This window comes from Episyrphus balteatus, chromosome 1 (assembly GCF_945859705.1).
Source record: "Episyrphus balteatus chromosome 1, idEpiBalt1.1, whole genome shotgun sequence".
Classification (NCBI taxonomy): domain Eukaryota; kingdom Metazoa; phylum Arthropoda; class Insecta; order Diptera; family Syrphidae; genus Episyrphus; species Episyrphus balteatus.
In genome coordinates, this window is record NC_079134.1 from 14,905,596 (window position 1) to 14,927,924 (window position 22,329).

The 22,329-nt window shown below is 29.9% G+C and overlaps 1 protein-coding gene across 13 annotated transcripts in view; it reads right to left on the bottom strand.

Moving 5' to 3' along the window:
* LOC129905547 (uncharacterized) overlaps positions 1-20,981 on the bottom strand; it is a 47,644-nt gene extending 26,663 nt beyond the window's left edge. For 7 of the 13 annotated variants that reach the window (XM_055981035.1, XM_055981028.1, XM_055981027.1 and 4 more), the window contains exons 1-2: positions 19,539-20,981; positions 9,675-9,701 (exon numbers count right to left, since the gene is read on the bottom strand). In XM_055981035.1, coding sequence (XP_055837010.1) covers positions 9,675-9,701; positions 19,539-20,485 — 974 coding nt within the window. In that variant the 5' untranslated portion in view covers positions 20,486-20,981. The remainder of the gene's footprint in view (positions 1-9,674; positions 9,702-19,538) is intronic. The other 6 variants (XM_055981033.1, XM_055981031.1, XM_055981038.1 and 3 more) reach the window with 2 other exon arrangements.
* Positions 20,982-22,329: the final 1,348 nt, after the last annotated feature.

Sequence of the window (22,329 nt, forward strand, 5' to 3'; positions counted from 1 at the left end):
GACATTAGGTGTGTTTTTTTGGCATATAAATTTTTCATCAGTGTTGATATTTGGGAAATCCTACTGCGGATAGCTTTGCCAAAAAAACACGCCTATTAGTTATGTGTTAATTTTTCCTTTAAACTAGGGTTGCCACATAGAAGTTCCCGTTTTAAAAGTGGCAGCCCCCCTTTTTTTATTTTTAGTATTAATTTATGTTTCATAGGACATCAATCTTAACGTCCAACCTTGTGAGTTAAGTATTAACTCCGTCCCTGTGCTTTTATTCGTCAAAAACCACCATCATTGGCGCCATTCGTCGTCGCATCGTGTAAACTCGAGTTTGTTGGTGTAGCTATTCACGTAAAATACTTTGTTCTACGCATAGAAAAGCATTATGTATCTAATAAATCTTATAGAAAATTATGTAGGTACAGTTTATAATTTAATTCTATAATTAAGTTTATTTTTATTAGATTTTCTATCTCGTTGAATGTTTGTGTTTCGTACGAATACAAATTATATTTTGTGTGTGTATACATTTAGTGTGGTGCGACTCAACGACGACGACATGTTGCATTGGTATCTGTTTGTTATTATCTTATTTGCGGCAACAACTGCATGTGCATCTAAGCAGTTAATAGCGATTTGTAACGCTTTTTTCGCGGTGGTGGCGCTGTATCTCATACAAAAAAATAAAAAAAAAAATTTACAAACTCAAATTAATAATACCTACTTCATGACCATATGAGCAAATTTATATGATGGAAAAAGATTTTTGGATTTAGATAGGCAAAGTGTCGGATTATTGTTTTTAAATAATTTTTATCTGATTTACACTCTGTTTGTTATTTGCATGCCAATTTTTTTTTTTTTTTTTTGCAAATTTCAAGTCTTTGCCAAAGCTAACTATCTGCAACTCCTAGAGTGTGTATGTGTATTTGTATGAGTAATGTGAGTGTTAAAAATAATTGATTTTTTTGCTCGCTATTTGTTTCTGTAATTATTCATTGAGCCATTTTACTAGCTGGTAGTACAGAATAACAGACATATACGGTTGCAATAAATACGAGTAACATGTTAGAGGGCTGACAGAAAGATGTTTTATTATTTTCTTTTTATAGCCATGTACTCGTATGTGTTGTTGTGTTTTTTTTTTTGTTTTTAGTATAATAATAGCAATTCTCATTGCAGATGTGCATCACGCTTGTTGGGTGGCTTGTGGATGATGATGATGGGCGCTTATCACGCCAAACTATTAAAAATGTTTGCAAAATTTTAATTGAGAACTCTCAACACTTCAGATGTTGCTGGTTAAAAAAAAAATTGGAATTCACAGAAGAATGTGTGTACAATAACAACAACCGAGAGTTGGATTCACAATTGAGTTTTGTAGAAATTGAATGGAAATAATTTTACAGGGTGTTTCATACAAAAAAATGCAAGAATATTTTTTCTGAAAATTGCATGTTCGAAAAAGTTTTCAACATATTAAGGATTTAATATTTTTTAAATATTATTCGAATAATTTCGAATTGAATATTTTTTCAAACACACATTTCACAGATTAATAATTTTTCGATATTAAAAAAAAAATTCTTTTTCGAAATTTAATCTAGACACTTTGAGAAAGATTAAAAAAAAAACAATCATTTCAGAGGATTCTTTTTAAATTTGGATCTTAAGAGTTTAAAATCTTGAAATATATCCATAACTAATATCAATTTTTTAAATTAACTGTCAAATATTTGAAGACGGTGAAAAATAATTTATCTCTGTAATTTTTTTATTTAAACGATAGTTTTGAATATTTTTAACTTTTTTAATCTTTTCTTTCATTATTAGAAAAAAAGAAAATTGATTTCGAAGAAATTAGAAACAAAATTTCCAAAAAATTATTAAGTTTTGACTTCGAAAATTTACTTCACTTGTTTAAAAAATTTAAAAATAGTCATGAACTTTGAATTTGTATTAGGCTTACATCAAAATTTTATTTTATTAAACAGTTCGAGCTTTTTTTCATCAACCTATGCTTTTGTAAGTTCGAAGATTCTTAATTGAAAAAAAATGAATATGAATTTTTTTTTTAACTAAATATCATGAAAATTTTGTAATCTAAAAAAAAAAACTCTCAATCTTTATAAATTTGATTAAAAAAAAAATTCAACAACTATTAAGATTTTAATTAGGTACCTGATCTTCGAAAATGTGATTTTTTTTAAATAAAAACCAATTTATTTTGTTTAAACTTGAAAGTGTCGGAAAGTATTTTCGAAATTAAAAAAAAAAAAATGAAAGTGCTCAAAGAAAATATTTTTAGGTTGATCTAAATTTTTTTTCAAAACATTCAATAACTAGAAACTTTTTAACAAAAAAAAATTGAAACAAGATTTTTATAAATTTTTCATTTGACTTTTTTAAATCGACTATTCTTTATTTCGAATATTTTTACTTCAAAAAGTTCGAAAACAAGTGTTCGGTCATGTTGCCATCCACGTTTGAAAAAAACATTTTTATCGAACTCGAACAACTTCGTTGTAATAATTGACATTAAAATACAAATTTCAAACGATGAATATGTACCTGAAATTTTAAAAACATTTTGCGAAATTTTTCCAAGTTCAAAAACGTTTTAATAGAGCGCGCGCCGTTTGCTTTCAAAATAATTAAAAAAAAAAACACGAACAATTTTTAAAATGTGTTTTCAAAAATGTCTTAAAACTTTATCTTGTTCTTATATGAATTTTGGATATTCTTTCTTATTTTCGAAAATTAAAATTCAAAACATTCAAGTTCAAAAACAGCTAATCTGGATTTATTTTAAAATTTGAAAAAGATTTCTGTTCAAAATTCGATATGTTAATTATTTCGTTTTTTTGTTTACTAGTGCTTTCGAAAGATACCAATTTTTTTAACATTTCTTGTTCTTAAAAAAAAAACACCCTTTCCAATCATCATTTGTGTTGTTGCAATGAATATTTCTTTGCACTACCTACATACATACAAAATTTTGCGCATTCAATTGAAATTATTGAAGTTAATTTCTGTTCATAGTGATGGCTTCAGTTCGTCATTAAAAAAAAGAGAAGTGTTGAAAAAAAAATTACCAGAGTAGTTATTCATAAGGAAATGATGAGGGAAATGCACAAAAGTACAACAAAAAAAAACTTAATAATTTAATTGTTAAGCAAATCAAGGTGTTGTGTAGTTATTGCTTTTTTTAGCCAGTTGTTGTATTCCAAGTGGGATAATTATGGGGCACTTGGATGATGTCTATATAGAAGAGCAATTCTGTTAAACATGCAAATGATGTCTAAGTGGCAGTCAGTGGTGTTGAAAAATACAAAAAATACAATGCATTCACAATGCAATGAGAAATGATATCTACATTTAATTGAAGTTTTTTTTTAATTTTTTTGTTGCTGACATGATGATTGAAGTTTCATTTCAAATGATGCAATTGTTTAAGTTTTTTTTTTTGTTATTTTTGCAAAAAGCCTTGAGGAAGGGGATTTTTTTTTCTGAAAATGAAATGCAAATGCCACCTGAGCATACGTCAATTTATATATTCTAAAAATAAATAATATTTATAAAAGTTCAATATGCTAATGTTTGAGTTATGAGCCATCTTTAAAGGTGTTGTTTTAATAAATGTTTCAAACATATAAATTATCAAACAATTAACAATAAATTGTTTGACTTTCTAGTTAACTAAGTTAAAGGTAATGAGTTTTTTTACATGTAAAAATTTTCTTATTGATATTGAATTTCTATTTCACTGAATGACTAATAAGTAACAAAATAACTACATATTATTAAAAGGCATGAAAAAAATAAATGGAACTACAAAAAAAGGCTTTTTAGTATACTATGACTAGTCGGATTGTCGTGGTTATAGTCTCATTCGATTCAGCACATAAACCAGCTTATTTTGAAACAAAAATGGTCTCTTAAGGACAATGCGTTTTCAAGATATAGCCAAACAAAAATATGCAATTTTTTTCAAAATAATGGTTAGACCCCATAAAATAGGATTTGTATTAATTTTTAGAATTGGCAGACAACAACAATACTTTTGTTCTTTAAAAACCCAAAAATCCTACTGAAGATTGTCGAAAAAACGTCGGTAGTGTGAAAAATTTTAAGTTTGATTTGATTGAGGTTATGGACACATAAAGAAAATTAGAGTCCCCTTAAGTAGAGTCTTTACTATTCAAATGTCTAACGGTCCATAATAAGTAAGTAATTACAAGACAAAATCCACCAATTGAACCCTTTTACTTAAATATTTTTAATATCCGAAAAATTCCAAAAAAGTGTTAATTACAAGATAATATCTCTAAAATAATTTTCGGTCCACCGATAATAATCTCTAATCGACTAGAAATAAAATTTTCTTTTACACTCATAATTCTTTGAACTATTAAGGACCTAAGCTATGTCCTTATTTGATATAACAGCTCCTGATGTTTATAAATACCAATTTTTTCCATCGACCACTTTAGAACAAAAAATTATCCTTTTTATTATATTGTTAGCCGTTAAGCGACCGAAAAAAGTATCTTAACCCTTCAATTCCCTTTCGGGATTATCATCATCACCATCATCAACCCAAAATATTCTTCTCATATCCTAAAATTATAAAATATTTTTAATCTACCGCACCAGGATGAAAAAAAAAGTAACCCAGAAAGAAAAAACATCCTTTACCTAATTACCCAAGTGTGATAATGTGCACTCATCCTTAAAATATGTACTTTTTCGGTATCAATTTTTTGGGGTGGTTATTTTGTTTTCACCAAATGCGGATTTGTGGACATCGAGCAGTTTAACATCAAAGAATTTTTCATTTGTTGTTGTTTGTGGTAATTTAACGCTTTTCATCATCGCCGTCGTTGTTGGTCGTTCAAATCAATGAGAAGGGAAACAGAATTCGGTTCGATATTGATGCATTTTTATTAATATCCCTGACCACAACCGATTGGGAATTAGTCTATATTACGTATAAATAGTTGGACTTTGGTGTGTGCCGCTCGCGCGCTCAAGACTTCAAGCTAAAACCAGTATACTGCTGCGATAGATAGATACTTTTTATGAACCACAACCAGCAGATTGATCATCTGAGATAATAATTTCGATCGAGTGCGCACAGGGTGCACAAGACTTTCCGTCAGTCTCGTCGTTCGTCGTCGTCGGTTATGATGGTCGATTCTGCAAAACCACAAAAACCGAAGATCAGCAGCAGGCAGCACACGCTAAATGTGGCAGCGAGCACAATAAACGGCAGCGGTGTATAGTGACAATGGTAGCGAGCGGCAGCAATCGCTGGGTTGAACTGTGTGATCTTATATCAAATCAGCGACGGTCGGTTGGGAGCAGTGAACGGGTGGTGGTGGTGGGCGATTATCGACAACGACGTCGGCGATCGATTTTAATCAATCGTTCGATCAATTTTCAGCGTTTTTCCGCTGATTGGTTATCCAAGTACGACATTAATCTGTTGCGATTTGATGGTGGTTAGTTGAAAGTTAAGTTTTTTTCTTATTTTTGTTGCTGTTTTAAAATTTGTTTTCTATTTTAAAGTTTTTCAGTTAAGTGGTGGTATAAGGTTTCCGATGTAAAAAAAGAAATATTCAACAAAAAAGCATTTAAACATCCATATTTGAACGCAGTCTTGTAGAAGAATAATTCTCAACTTTCATCACTTTTTAATTTGGTCTTTTGTGACTTTTGGCTAGATTCTCTACAAGTGGGCATATTTCTGGTACCAAAGGCTTAATATTTGTAATTTTAAAATCTCAAGAAAATGTACCTAAAAGTGAAAAAAGAACTTAGGCTCATCTTTTTGCATAAGACCCAATATGATGTCAAGATGATTTTCATTATTAAGTTAATGAGATATTGGTCATTTATATCTGGAAACAACAACCTCGTAAGCAAAAAAAAAATACAAGTTAAATAGTTTCTATAACTATAAGACTATGTTAGCGTCAGAACCAATTTTCTTGTAGAAGTAATAACTTCGTTAAAATTTTCTTTAAAGTTGTTTAGAAATGATTTAAAAAATATGTGAAGAAACAACGCCTTCGAAAAGATTTCTATAAAAACTCTACAGAGAACTTTGATTACACATAATACTGAGTAAAATAATTAATAATATATTAACATAAAACTAAAATAATGTCATACACATACACATTATAGAAACAATTAGGATTTTCATTTGAATAACGCTATTATCTTACATGAAAGGGCATTTTATCGAACTTTAGCAGAAATAGAATGTATCTTCTAAAAAGATTGTAGGTACACTAAGGGAAAAAACGCAACGTAAAATGTAAAATGTTCAACGTTGATCTAATGTTGAAAAAATTAACATGAAACTTCTTCAAAATAAAATTGAAACAACGTAAGAATTTTTTTTATTTTTGTTGGACTTCAGCTTTTGTTGCATTTTATCAGTCTAATTTTCAACAGTGAGATAGCACGTTGGTAAAGCATTCGCCTAGTAACCCAAGAGTTGTAGGTTTGATCCCCAGCGGCTGTCCATTTTTTCTTTTTTTTAATAAATTGATGCTTTTATTTAAAGTTGAAACAACTTTGATTTAAAGATGTTTTATAACGGTAAACCACTTTAAACTAACGATGTTCTACTTTGATTTTAAAATTTTCGTCTTCAACGCAAAATCATTCCGAAAAATAGTTGAATCAACGTGGTTTTCGTTGATTTTAAATTGTTTTTTCCCTCAGTGTATGACAAAATGACAAACAAGTTGACATGTTTTGAGATAATATTACTAGAAAAGATAGAACGAGCCACCCAAATAATAAATTTGCCTAGATGGCTTTACGAAAGCTTTATAGCTACTGTTGCTCCTGTAAGTTTTATTAACAAAATATTTAGATGGACAGCTGCCCAGCCCAGCCACATGACTTTTAAATATTTCCCCCAAGCTAGCAGACCAAAGTTTACCGTAGCATCTTATAGACATACGAGTAAATATCCAAAAATTAAATTAAGTTGTCCACTAATTTTGCAATAACTAGAAAATGCTTATTAGATAGAGATGGCGGTCAAAGCAAATGTCAAAAATGCCTATTAGACTAATAGTAAAAAAAAAATTGGATTTGTCATAATACATATTAAGATGCTATTTAATGCTTTACGAATCAACAAAAACAATTTCAAGCAAATTTATTTTTATAATACAGTAAAACCCGGATAAGTGCCTCTCGCTTAAGTGCCTAACCAGCATAAGTACCTTTGTTTTTTTAGAACCAAAATTTTAAGGATTTTTTCATAGAAAATTCATCTTTTAAGTACCTTTCGCTTAACTGCCTTCCCCGCTTAATTGCCTGGCTTTTCAAATACTTAGAATTGAATTTACTTGCAAAAAATTCTTTTAAGTACACATTTGAAACAAGTTTAATCTGTAAGAAAAATTTTGTTTCCTAAACCGCTCTAAAATTCAAAAATTCAACTAAAGGTAGAAATTAACTAGTTAGCTATTTTAAACTTTCAAAGTAATTTTGTTTTGTGAAGATTATGTTTTTAGTAATCAAACATGTTTTTTTTATTATTAAATAAATATAGAGATAAGTGCCTATGAGCACTTAAGCGGGTTCTTGTAAGTACCTTCCTCGCTTTAGTGCCTATCTAAATGGGAGATTTAAGGTGAGGTACTTATCCGGGTTTTACTGTAATCCTTTTTTCGTTGTTTTCGATAAAAAAAATATTTATTTTTTGTAAAATTTTCTTTTTTAATATAATAATTAATTGCTTAACTAATTTGAATTAAGTAACCCATTTTCCTAAGACTTTTTGAGATTTTCTAATTAAATATATTTTTGTCATTATCCATACAAATCTGTGCTCTGCTAACTTGAATTTAACTTTACTCAAAAATTTCAAAATTCATTTTTAATAATTAAATACCTACTTTAAAATTTTGAAATTTTCTTGAAAAACGAAATTAAATTTAACAGAGCATTGATCTTTGTTTGGAAAATAAAAAGAATCTTTTTTAGGTCAGTTACTTAAGACAAGAAATTGGCTTTAGGTTAGCAAAAAATTGCAACGAAACGATGTTTGAAAGATATGATGTTATGGACTTTTTTTCAATTTTTAGCTTATGTATGAAACAGTATGAAGAAATAAGATTTGATTTAATTTCAGCGCAGTGTCAGCTCTGTAGAACTTCTTGCAAAGTTGTACATTTTTCCTATAAAAGAGATACCTAATGGTTAAAAAATATGAAACTTGGGCCAAAGTTGTACAGTCATAAACTGCTTTCAATCACTAGTATCAAGTACTGCATACAAAGTTTGACGCTTTTAAAAAATCGTATGCGTGTAGTGTATAGTAAGTAGGTACACGGAAGAAAAAAAAACACCTGGAAACCAGCGGATTCCACATAAGCGGATTTCTACATGGTTTTTTGTCAAGATGACAAGCGGAGAAATCTTCTTAACATTAAAAAAAATCGACTTAATTTGAGCGGAAAATTATCTTATTTTTATGTGGAAATAAGTATGATAAACAGCTGAAGTCTGACGATAATTTAAAAAAATTTTAGTTTTCGTCGGTTTTTTAAGATGAAAATTCATATTGAAATGAAATAAACTTCTTCTTATATTTAACAGAATTTAAATGGCTTCCACTTATTTTAAGCGGAAATCCTTTTGTTTTAATGTGGTGGGATTTAAGGTGAGCATCATCTTATTCATAGGTCCCCGTTTTTTTCTCCGCGTACCTACTGATTTGTGTTTACTTTTATGGCTAGATAAACTGTAGATAAACTCATTACCTACAAAAAAAAAAAATCAATTCGACAACCTATAAATTAAAAGTAATTTTCTGAAATTAGATATTATTTTATGTAGGGTAAACTAAATTGTTCTTTTTCTTAATTTTAAATTTTTGGTACATTTCCAAATTCATCTATTACATTCAAAATAAAAACCAACATAAAAAATGAGAACTGTGAGGGTATGAATATGAATCAAATTAGCAATGCAAGATGAACAAATTAAAAAATATTTAAAAAATAAAATCAACAGATAAACAAAAATCTATCTTTCGATCGTCCGTAGGAAATCAAAGAACATCTCAGCTCACAGGGATGTGTACCACAAAGAGCATGAGTTAAAATTTTTTTTCAACAAAATTATTATTAATATATATATTTTTTTTTTTTCAACATTTATACAAATTAATATTATAAATAAGAATTTATTTTAATATAAATTTACCTTTATCCATACTGCTAAGAAATATTTTAAATACAATTTTAAAACAATAATAATAATAAAATACGCATTCACAATAAATTCTAAAAAAAAAATCACATTCACCATTGTTGTTCTTGTTTAAAGAAAAATATATATAAAAAAAAGTATAAAATATTTTGAAAAATGTTTTAAAGTGTTTTTTGTTTTTCTCAATGTTATCTCTCTCTCTCTCTGCATTCCATTTTTAAAAATTTTGTTGTTTTCATTTTTTTGTTTAAGTCTACATACCACACCCCTGGTCTGATTGTTCACCCCTTCCGGCGGACGATCCTCAGAGTTTAATGGCGGTTTTTTATTCGCATTTACTTTTTTTTTTATTGTATTTTCTTTCACTCTTAAGGAGTTTTAATATTCATTTTTTGTTTTTTTATTTTTTATTTTTGGCAAGTTAGAATTTTGTTTACCTCTCAGGTGGCTTGATTGATAAGCATCTGTAATTAAAAAAAAGAAAAAAATCGGCTGTTCGGTTGAATGAATTATTTAGGTTATAAGCTAAAATAAAAAAAAAAAAATTATTTTGAAGCAGAAAAATTAATGCAAAAGCAAATGAAAGCAAAAGTTGAAAATAAAATTAAAAAAAAAAAAAATAACTGCAAGGAAGTAGATTAAGTTAAAATATATAATTCAACTATAAATGAAAAAAAACTAATAAATGAATAAACGAAAAACAAAAGAAAAATATATAATTAGCATGTTACTGATGGATGGAGTTTGAGAATAAATACAGAGGTTCGTGGTGAGGTGAGTCCTTCGACTTGCATTTTGAGCACTCTGATGTGAGTAGGTACTGACAGACGGAGGAATGAATTCATTGTGGCATAAAAACGGAGGCAAAAGAAGCTTGAGGAATGCCTTTGGGGGGCATCTCACGCATGTATCGCGCTCTGCTTGACTTAAATAAAATAAAATTATTTGTAAAAACGGAAGGATAAGGGTAATAAAAGAAAAGGTGCAGACTGTGTTATTATTGCAGGCTTACAGCTTTGAGCAATTGCAATTTAATATTATTAAGAGATTGGTAGTGTGTCCACAGTGAAATATCAGTATTTCAGTATTTTTTTTTAGTGCTTATTATGTACTTTTGAGAAGCGTTGAAAAACTAATTTAAAGTTTGCGCATAAATAAAATTAAGCTCAATCAAGACTTAAAATTATCTGTTTAAAAACCTGATTCCCAACTTCTTACTTCGGAAAAAAACAGAGGTAATTTAGAGTTTTTCTTTTTTTAACTTCCTATTTAAAGAGGTTTCTCATCGAAATATGAAACGAAATTGGCGTCAAATTAAAACAATAAGAACTTTTTACTTATAAATTTTAGAAAATTTCAAAAATCAAAGATTGAATTCTAAGAATAAATTGAGTTGCTCAATGCTTATTAACTAAGGTTTGCTTTAGTTCGATCTCTTAATTCGATATGCAAACGAAAACATGGGAAAATTGTTGCATAGCTACTTTAAGTTTAAAAAAGAGAATAATTACGTGATCCTATATTGTGAGAAGTCGCTTTCCATAATATCAAATTAAAATTAAGTTAAATTAGCAGAACCTCAGTATTCCTATCAACTTTTTTGGTATTTGCCAGTTTGGAGTCAGATTTTTGAATCTATCAGCTAAAAGATTTACCACATACGAACTTTCACACAGACTCCTCTGTTTGACATTTGTAGTTTTTACAAGGTTTTTTGTAATATGAGGAGATTTTGTACACAAACAGATTTCATCTTCTAATTGCCAAGAAAAATCTGCGAATTTTACACAAAAATCTCCAAAGCAAATAGAAAATGACATTAGTAATTTAGAATTTTGTGAGATTCCCCAAAAGGCGATATTTGAGTCCAAAATTAACGGTACCTGCCATATAATAACCAAAATGAAAATAATTTTTCTCAAAAAAGGGCTCTAACGATTTTGATTGAAGTTTTTATTTGTACTGTTTGCTATCATTCTACATACTTTTGAAATAAAAATAATATTTTTTTAACTCTACCTGCTAAAATTCTTAATTTCTGACTTTCTCGTAGATAAGCGATTAAACCGATTTCAACGAATGTTTTTGCATAAAAACGATTTAGCGATCGTAATGTTAAAACTACAAATATGTTTGGATTTAAAAAAAAAATCAAATTTAAAAAGGCACTGGTAAATTTCTTGAAACTTAGTTCTAAGGTGATAAAATATATGATAAGGAACACATTGCATTTTCACTTTTTGCTGCACGAACAAAAAACACAAAAAATGCATTTTGTGGTGCAAATTTGGTTTTAAGCTTTTTAGATAAGTCCCTATCGATCAATAAAATAACCAAAGTCAGTGAAACAGATTAGGCACATGTCTTTGTTGCTTTGACTGGAGTAATAGGAAAATTGAATATTATTATTATTTTTTTTTTTTTTTTTTTCAAATATGTGAAAATATAGTATGTATTTTTATCAAAATATCAAGAAAAATCGAAGTTTTTCAGAGCAAAATATTTATAAATTTTTTTATTGAAATACCTACGAAAATGAAAAATAAAATATGATAATTGACAAAGTTGTAGAGAATTTTGAGCTTGGCAGCCAAACAAAATTGTATGTTCGGCCATCTATTTTTTTGTTATTTGATGATCAAATCCACAAATTGCCAATATTGGTTGTTTTAATTTCTGCAACTATTTTTACTTGCGATATAGGTACTATATATCAAGTTATGTATTCGTACAAAAAAAAAAAAGTTGAGACAACATTTTTCCATGACATTACGATGGTAGACAATGCCAAAAAAGCGGGTCCCGGAAGTCCGTCTGTCAGTCTGTCTGTATAAGGAGCTACAGCCTAAACGTTATTTGGCGACTCTCCAGAGGGGTTTTTGGAATTAATTTTTTTGAACCAAAAATAACGGTACTTGTCATATACCGATTTTAGTAAACTTGAAATATCTCGAAAACGGCTTCAACGATTTCGTTTAAAAAATTCAAATGTTAGTTTTAAGCTAAGGTCTATCTTTCAATGAAAAAATTTTTTTTTGAAAATCATTATTAACGGTACCTACCATAGAACCGTTTTTTCAAATCCGATTATCTCCAAAACTGCTTATTCGATTTCAACGAAACTTTTTGTGAGGAAGCATTTATACAATTTAAATATAAACCAAATACAAATTCTAAACAAATAATTTTTGGATTTTTAAAAAAAATTTTGAAATTTTTTTTTTTTGAAAAATCAAATTTTCGAAAACTTTTTTGAAATTTCGTTTTTAGATGTTGATTAGTGATTTCTACAAAATGGCATACCAATTTTATTTTAAAACTTTTTTTCCAAAAAATTATGTAGGTATGTATAAAAAATTAGTTTTTTAAAAAACGGCTCTAACGATTTTGAAAATTTTTTTTCTAAAAATGCATGTTAATATATCAATCAAAACTGCATACTTGTTTTGGAGGGCAATTTATTTCAGATTTTATTTTATTTTTTTTTTTTAAACGAATTTTATTTTTGTTCCATATTTTTATATAAAAAGTATTAAAAATTTAGGCAACTTTAACTCTAAGAGCAAACGGTTCATACGCACATTTAAGCATTTTTTTTTTATATTTTGATAATGAATGTTCTAAATTAATAATTTTCAATTTTATTGACCTATTACTAACTTAACTTAACATTCATAACATAGAAGTTTAGATATTTAATTTACTTGTGATGTCTATTTTTTTTCTAAGACTAAATATAAAAAAATGTTTGTGCGAAAACTCAGGTTTTTGTCTGTCATTTTTTTAATAATTTCGAACTCATTCTCTATTGTACGAGAAAATAAAATTTTGGACTGGTACAAACGGTAAAAAATTTAGTTATTGGAAAATATCTTTAGTGTTGCGCTTTTTTGGTTTTTATAACTTTTTCAGTTCAATAATATAAATATGGTTGGTATTATAAGTTGAAAAGAAATTTTGTAATGGCCAAATTTAACTGAAAAATTTGTTTTAAAATGATAAAAATTATTTATTTACAAATTTTTTTTATTTATTTTTATCATCTTCTTTAAGATATCAAAAAAAAAAAAAACAAAACAAATAGTTCGCAAACTTGTTTTAATATAGATAAGGTTTGGAGAAAGAATAAAACAAAAATCTCGATATTTTCGTTCTGTGGTGCCACTCTATTTAGTTTTTAATTCTTCCATAATTCAAACATGTAATTTAATATTCCCAAAACTACACTAGCCCAAAAAATTAAGGGAACAAAAAAAAATCGTGATTTTTTTAGTGATTTTCGATAGGCTGTATCTCATCGAAAAATGATCCCATCATGACAAAATAAAAAGCAGTTGAAAGCTCTATTCTTTTTAGGATTAAATGTTAAATTTTCTTTCTAACGGCAAAATAGCTAAATCGTTGGAACTGTTAAAAAGCAAAAATTTTCCAATTTTTGTTTGTTTTTACTTTCCTCTTAAGAAAGTGGGAAAATTTTTTCTGATAAAATGATTATTATTTTTAGAACTAGGCTATTTATTAGGCTTTAAGATTCATTTTGTTTCAAACTTCTACGATTTGTTTTGAACTACAATATCAGTCATCAAACCAAAAACCATACTTTTGACTTTGACTATCAATATCTCAACAACGGATCACTGTACAGAATATTCAAGGACACATTTAAAAACTTCATTCAATTCTAGAAATTAAGTTTGCTTTGTTAAACAAATTTAGAAAAGCTATCAAAATAGGCATTTTTACGGTTTTTTAGAAAATTTACCGCTATTTAATTTCCATGGGTGATAAGATTAAAATGAATATGAAATTAATATGCAAATTTTCAGACTTATTCATCAAGCAGTTTTTTGTTGTGAGGGTTTGAATTTTTGAGATGAAATAGAACACCATATTTCTGCATGTCTAAATGATTTACTTCTGTGAACTTGTTTATGAGCAAAATCAAATTATTTTGAGTTTATTTGAACATTTTATTGATAAATATCGTTTAAGTTTTAGATAAACCTAGGAAAAATTAAAAGTTTTCAAAAAAAGTTAAATTTTGAAAAAAAAAAAAGCTTTTTATACCATTTTTGGATATATTTCCTAATTTTGAATTTTTTTGTTTTTTGTTCTTTTTTGTTCTTTTTTGTTTTTTTTGTTGGGCTAGTGTATTTGTATTCTTGATTTGGCTGAATAAGGTTAGAGATAAATTGCAGTTATTGCAAATTAATTGTTCTATCTTTAAAAGATTTTAAATGAATCATTTCAGTAACATTACAAATTATGTGTTCTTATTACACACCTGTTGCATCCTTTTTGATGCAAAACTAAAAACGAGCAAAAAAAAAAAAATACAAAAAGGACGCGTTTAGGTATAACTTAAAAAGAAAAAAAACAAAACTTATAGCAACATATTAATTTATTTGAATGAAACTATACTGACTCCACAGTCTCGTGTAAGTATTAACTTTTTTCTCATTTTTCCTTTTTCAGTTCTCCCCCAAGTTGCAAGTTGCAACTTACCTACTTGCAATTTTCGCAGACACCAAAGTGTATAGGTACCTATCAACAACTGGTTACTTCTTCCAATAATAATAACATACTTCTTCCTTTCTAAAGAAAAAGAAACGATCAGAGTTTATAAATGAATTCGCAACCCAGGTAGGTATATCGATATTTATACCTTTTGTTTATTGAAGTGTGTGATGGGGCTGACGATGATAGTTTTTGCAACGTTGCAAAGTTGCAATCCAAAAAAAAATTGATGTGTCTATAGTTTGTCTGAAATTGCATTTTGTGTAACATATTCGCAGGAAACACTTTTGACTTGCCATTTAAAGCTTTGGCAACATTCAAATATAACAACCTCCAAAGGTATGAGGCTGTTGCTATTGCAATTTCATATCCTATAATAAAGTTTGAAGGAGTTTATATTCGATTGCATTGCGTACTTCCGGTGAGTTAAATTTACACATGCCAGCACCAAACTGGTAGGTAAGTTCGAACGAAAATAGGTACAATTTTATACAAGAATTGTTTTTTTTTTAGTGTCTTGACTCTGGGTTTTAAATAATAGTTTAAATACAAGTTTGCAGTGTGTAGAAATGTGTGTATGTGTATTTTTCCTTCTTTTCAATAATAGTTTCTAGTTTCTAGGTAGACCGGAAAACGGAAATGAGAATTTCAAATGCAATAGTCAGTTATTGTGAAATGTTTATTTTTAGAGTGAAACTATTTAATATTGGATTTGACGCATTTCAATTGCGTGGGGACTGGTAAAATTTGAAGTTTATTAGTAGTTAGGTACTTTGGAGCGATACACTTTCAGAATAAGAAAAAATGTTAGAAGCTAATTTTAAGAAACAAGTTCTTACAATCTGAGGGTTTACGTTACATTCATTATTATGGTAGTATGCCTACAACTATTGAAGGTAAGGTCGATTAAATATATGGAACTTTAAATTACTGCATTAACTTGAGAACTATCAAGGTAGCTAAGACTCATAAACGATATGATTTGGTTGCTCAGTATTAGGGGAAAGTGGCCTAAAATGGCACCCCAAGGTAAAATGGCCCCCTTGCTAGAAATCGTAGAATAGAACATAATTAGAAAGTTTTATGAACGCGATTCTTTAGTTAATCTGGCAAAACCGACTATACAAAATTTTAGCAACTTCAAGACATTATTTGAAATTTGAGAGGTCAAACTGTCTCTAGCCACCTCAAAAAGTACACTCGTTAAAATTTTGTGATTTTTTTTTGCAAAAAAAAAGTAAAAAAAACTTTGTATTTTGGAAAAAGAAGTTAATACATGTATGAATGAAGTATTTCTTAATAATTTACTGTAATAATGTTGGCTTAGAACGATTTTAGATTTTTCGATATAAAAATTAAATTAAAAAAACCCAAAATGGGCAAAATGGCCTACTCGGGTAAAATGGCATACTTACTTTCACATGCCATTTTATACTGACTTTCACAATTTAATTTTTTGATAGTGAAAATGGCTGCTAAACATAAACGATCTACAGAGTGGAAGCCTTAGACTGAGGAAAGTCCTTGATTCCGTCCAAAATCTGGAAAAAGGCATCCAAATTATTCGAAGTTCCAAAAACTAGAGTAAGAAGACGAGAAACCAACGTGAACAGGGTTTTGAATGACTCGCAGAAAGATTTGTGATTTAAAAGGAGCCCTTTGACTCGATTTTTCAATTAAAATCACGTAGTTTTGGACAGTGTGCCATTTTACCCGGGTAACTTTGATCAGTGAAATTTGTAGACGTCTTGAGAATTAAAAAATTAAATTAAATACTTGTTGGAATTTTTTTAACTCGCAAAGCAAAAAAATATGAGAGTAATATATTAAACTTTGCAAAGTATATAGCATTTAAGTTTCAATTTTACTTTTTTTCGAAATATGGGACATTTTCCTTAGGGGGCCATTTTAAGCCACCTTCCCCTACGTCATTAAATTTGGTTGTTTAATGTGGTGTGTAATTTCGGCGGTTAATAAAACCTAATTATAAAATCTTTCTGAATGATTTCCCTCTTTATAACTCTTAATAACTATTTTAAATTATTAAAAAGTCAATTTTCCAAGCTAAAAATAGCGATTTGTCACGAAATTTATTGAATTTATGGAATTTTTTTATATGTTTTATAGAAAGTAGGTACCTATATTAAATTTTGGAAAAAATACTGGATAGGATAATTTTTTACATTTGTAAAAACTTCATTTATGAATACTGTACAAAATAAACTTTACATCACTTTCAGCACCTACGTTGATTCTAAGTCAAACTGTAAACACCACGTTCATCTTGATTTTGAATTATAAATTTTATATGATAAGAAAGTGATGATATGGAATTAGTTTCCCTTATTTAGCTTTGTGATTTCAGAAGCATTTTTTTCAAAATCTTTTGCAGTAATAAATTTTTATCAGCGTCATCGTTCTATAAAAGTCAACACTTCTATTGGAGGCTTGTAGGTACTAGCTAACTAGATTGCATACTGTTTTCAAAAGTTTCAATTTCGATTTTTTTTTAAAGATGAAGAAGCAGGAAATGTTAAAGAGATTGTTTATCTTCTTAAAGTTGAAATTGGGTGTTTAAATAATCTAGATACAATATAACAGTCATATTCCAAAATAAAATTCATTAAATATTTGTCTTAAGTTCTATTTTTTTACAAACTTATACAAAATGTAAATAAAAATAACTAGCGCGACATGATAGGCAAACAAAGTTTAGTGAACTTTTGTGGTTGAGTTTTAAGCGTTAGATAATACTAAAATCCTTGTTTTTTTCTATAAATGTAAATGTGGAATAATTTCAGTAATAATTAACTGGATTGTGTATAGAATAATAACAATTTGAGCCTGTTGAAACATAGTTTGAACATTTGGAAAAATTTAAAGTCCTTAGAAGTATATTTTCACATATTTTTGAATGATTGAAGCTAAATCTTCTCAAACTTTTTTCATTAAATAAAGTTTTTTTGCAGTTTAAAGTCATATTGCTTCCTACAATTTGCGGTCTACATAGGTAGTTCTTTTGATCTGAATCCTGATTTTACCTCTTCGAGAACATTTCACTTAAATTAGATTGTGCAATATACCAAGCTTCAACATAGAGCACTCAAAATGTCAGTAAGTGCTTCTTCTTCTAAAAAATACCCAGAAATCCGAATTTTGTTGTTTGATCCATAACTGTTTGATAATTTTTAACTGCACTACTGCCCCGTTTCAATAATTTCTGACATAATTGAAACATTCTTCAATGTAAATATCATGCTGTAAACAATCATAGGAAATAACAGAATAGCTGCATTTTTTACCACTATTCTGTTACTTACTAACTAATGCTTTTCAATTTTAAGATCATTCTGTTAACCTTCAGGGAATCTACAATAAGCGGTACTTTTTTCAAAAATGTGGCTCTTTACTTAGCGAATTTTCACAAAACTTTTTGTGAATTTTTTTGGGGCCTTATTTATTTTTTTTTTTTTCTTGGGACCTTATTACTTGAGGTCTAATTATGCAGAGCCAAATTTTGCACTTTTAGAACTATTTCCTTTTTTGATTGTTCTCTGATTACATGATACAAAACCTTAGATTTTTTTTTATTTTTCTCACTTAATTTGTCACAATTATTATTATTCTATTGCAATAATACCTACACTGAGAAAAATAGACCACATAAAATAAAACAAAAACAATAAGATTTCTCTATGGTTTTCATCCAAGAAGGAAACCTTATTTTAACAATCGGGTTTTCCTTATTTTTTTTTAAATCTGCACTTGTATAGGGTTTTGAAAAGAAAAAAAAAAAAAAAAAAAGGCGGGGAATCGAACTGGAGACTTCAAATCTTTATTCGCACACCTCACCACTTGAACCAACCTGCTATGAAAATATTGATCGCGATTTTTGTACTAGTGCCAAGTTGAAAAAAAAATGAACTTTTCGCTCAAATTTTAATAAGATTTTCTCTATAAAAATAATAAGAATTCCTTATAGAAAAACCTTATTAATCGTTTCTTTTAATAAAATTTCCTTATAAAACATATGGGCAGTAAAACAATAAGGCAATCTGTTAGTTTTTAGGTGGTCATATTTTTCTCTAATTTCAATTTAAAAATAAAATAAAATTCACTTATTTTGATACCAAATTCTCATTTCATGAATGTCTTAAAAAATGGGTTTCGTCTTCTAGACAATATACATACATAGGTGCCTAGTCGATGAGAATTTGAAAATATAGAAAGGCCAGTTAAACTTTCGACAACAAAAAAAAACAATTTTTTAAACTTTCTAGGTACAACTTCTCAACTTAAATGAAATTGCATAAAATGTTCAGTATTTCAGCAAGTGTTCGCAATTTTCTCAACGGCAAACGGCACTGGAACTATGAATTCGAAATCAGAGAATGGAAATATATAAGACATTTTGTGGTTTCTGACTAAAAACTATATTATCAACTATCAACAACTCGAGGACCTAGAAATAAAAACTCTTTAACTAAGGAACCAAGGTAACTAACGATCACTTTTCTAAATTAACTTCATACAACAAAATATTTTTACTTCATACCTTCATCAAAGACGAAAAGAAAGTTCCTAATTTTTTTTATTTTAGAGATGCGATAACAAAATGAAGTGATGATGACAGGAGAAAAAAAATGAAAATAAAAAATTACCAAACTAACCACAACCAAAAAAAAAAAGAACCGAAAAAACTTAAAAAGTTTTTAGACAAAAAAAAGTGTCGAAAATCAACTTAGGGATCAATAAAAATTAAATAAAATCTTACGCACACGTACCTCGCCGTCGTGCAGTCCCTATACAGAACATCAAAATCCTTGCAGCACAACAGCTTACACCGATTAACGCCCGGCTGTATCGCTCCCAGACCACGCAATATCCGCACCTGTTCGACATTACAAACTAACGGTACAATATCTAATCGCTTCAATTTCGTATAAACCGTATGCAAACCACCAACTAAATGTTTAAGAAATAATTCAAATGCTTGCGGCAAACATAACATAGTTTCCCCGGATATTATAAACGCGGCCACTTTTTGTCCCCGATATTCCACCAATTTACACTCATTCGCACTCGGATCGGAGGTGGATATGGGCGGTGGACTATTATATGACCGCGGCGGTACATGATGATGTGCCGCCGCCATCAATTCCAACGGTGATGCATGATGCATCATTTGTAAAGAGTTTAGTAGCCCAAGACTATGCGGTGGCAGACCGTGAGGCATTCGCGGCGGCATACCCGCCGGCAAACCGCCACCATTCGGCGGTGGACTATGCTGCTGATGATGTTGCTGCATTTGCTGCATCATCGAGTGATTTAGAGCAGCGGCTGCAGCTGCCGCTGGACTTGGCGGCTGTGGATGCCGCGATGGTGATGACATTGATGGCGGGGAACAACTTGATGCACGATTTCGATTTGGTATTGGTCCACCGTTTGTTGGACCCGAACTACTTCCATTATTTGGAGGTGTCTGTTGTTGTTGCATTAACATTTGATTCATTGCTGCAGCGGTATTATTGTTAAGCGTATAATGCGGACTCGAACGTTTATCGTTCGGATTGTTCATGTTGGTTGTCGTATTGCTAGTCGACAATGAGACAAGAGACGACGATGATTCTAATTCACGCGGCGATACACAATTGATAGCTTGAACCGAGTCTATTGAGGACGCGACACTGTGTTCACTTGTGGTCGATAATGTGTCAATTGCAGAATCCATTCTATGCTAAGCAATTCACAATTTTTTTTGTTTCAAAATTTTTATTTCAATTCTTCATTTGAAATTATTTTTTATAATTTTATTTCAATTTTTTTTAATTCATATACACTTGTTTTTTTTTAATTTTCTTATAATTCGCAGAAAAATATGTATACAAAAATCACACAAACACATCCGTCTGGCATCACAAGTGCAATGCAAATAAACTCTCAAACGAGCCAACAAATCCGATTCGGATTCGGAACACACGCAGAATGTGAATTCAAAATGAAAATCGCAAAAAAAAAAATACTAACAGAAGAAATTGTCACTATCAGTGACAAAACATTTCCACAAACACACTCGACTCCCAACCAACAACTGTCGCCCGAATACGAATACGAAATAGCAATCGCATCAATTAAATCCACCACTGCCTTTGCTTTTGCTGCTTTGCCTTTGCCCCATCGACATCCACAAATGACATTAAAATACACAAAAAGAAAAAAAAAAAAAAAAACAAATAATATAAACTTTGCGAGTGCGAAAGAGAGAGAGAAAATATATATGAAAAGAGTAAATATAAATTGCCGAGGGAGAACGAGTGAGATATATAACGATATGAAATGGAACAAAATACACACAATCAGTACAGACAATCGTCGTCGGTTGTCGTCAGTGTCGCAATCGGAACGGAACTCGAACTGCTACTGCTCGACGATGCCAAATTGAAAACCCGTCCTCGCACAATCGGACACGAGAATCCAGCAGAGAAACAATTGTAATGGCAATTCTACACACAGGACGAACGACACACAAATACAAAAACGATGAAAAACCACCACAAATACACAGACTCTCACTCACGGGGAGGACGACAACTGCCACAACCAAAAAACACCGACAACTCGACTCGTCGACATCGACACCACCCGGGGAGGTAGCCGTAGCAGCACAGCAAATTAAATTGTACACAAACCCAACTCAACAGCCAACTCAACTCAGTACAACCCGTCGCTAGCGTTCAAGTCAACAACGAACGGTAAAAACAAAATACTACACTTCTCTTCTTGGTATGACTGTGAGCAGCACAGAGCAACGGAGAATGACGCGCGCGCTTGCTATTGCTACTCTCGCTCGCAATCGGAATGATATCTGATTACTGTTGGATCAAATGAGTGCTCTGCCCTCAGTTCAGTTCGTTCTGTTTTCTTCCTCTTCCTCCGCTTTCACCGTCGTTCAACTCCAACTCCAAAAAACGATGACGATGAGAAATGATTTCTCGAATTGTTCCTTCTCACTCTTCTACTACTTGCTAACTGCTACCGAAGCAACGACGACGATTACAATCGTCCCGTCCACCTCATACATATCTAGCGCCGTCCCTGTTCGACATCGTTGGTTTTGGTTTTTGGCCCCTCCGGTGTGTGTATATCGTTTCATTTCGTTTTGATTTCGTACTGAGAATTGTTTTATTTTTTCATTTTTTTTTTTTTTTTAGTTTCTTTTTGTGTTTATATTTCTCTTTTGGGTTGTTGAAATGTCGTATTTGTGTATGAGTGGAAAGAACGAACTGTAAAATGCCATTTGCCGCGCCAATCCAAATTGGAATGTAAACGTTTTCTCTTTTACTCTTATTGCTTTAGCTAAGCGCCATCTCAATCTCTTTCGTATAATATACAAAAACTCTTCCACATTTATATATGTACAAATAAAAATTATATTCCGAAAGGAAGATGAAACAAACAAAAACGTTAAGAAAGAGAATCAAAAAAAGAAAAAAAAAATATACTCCTGCTGATGATCCCCGCTGAGAGAGACCCCCAACAAAAACACAAAAAAAAGTAGTAGAATGATAATTTTTT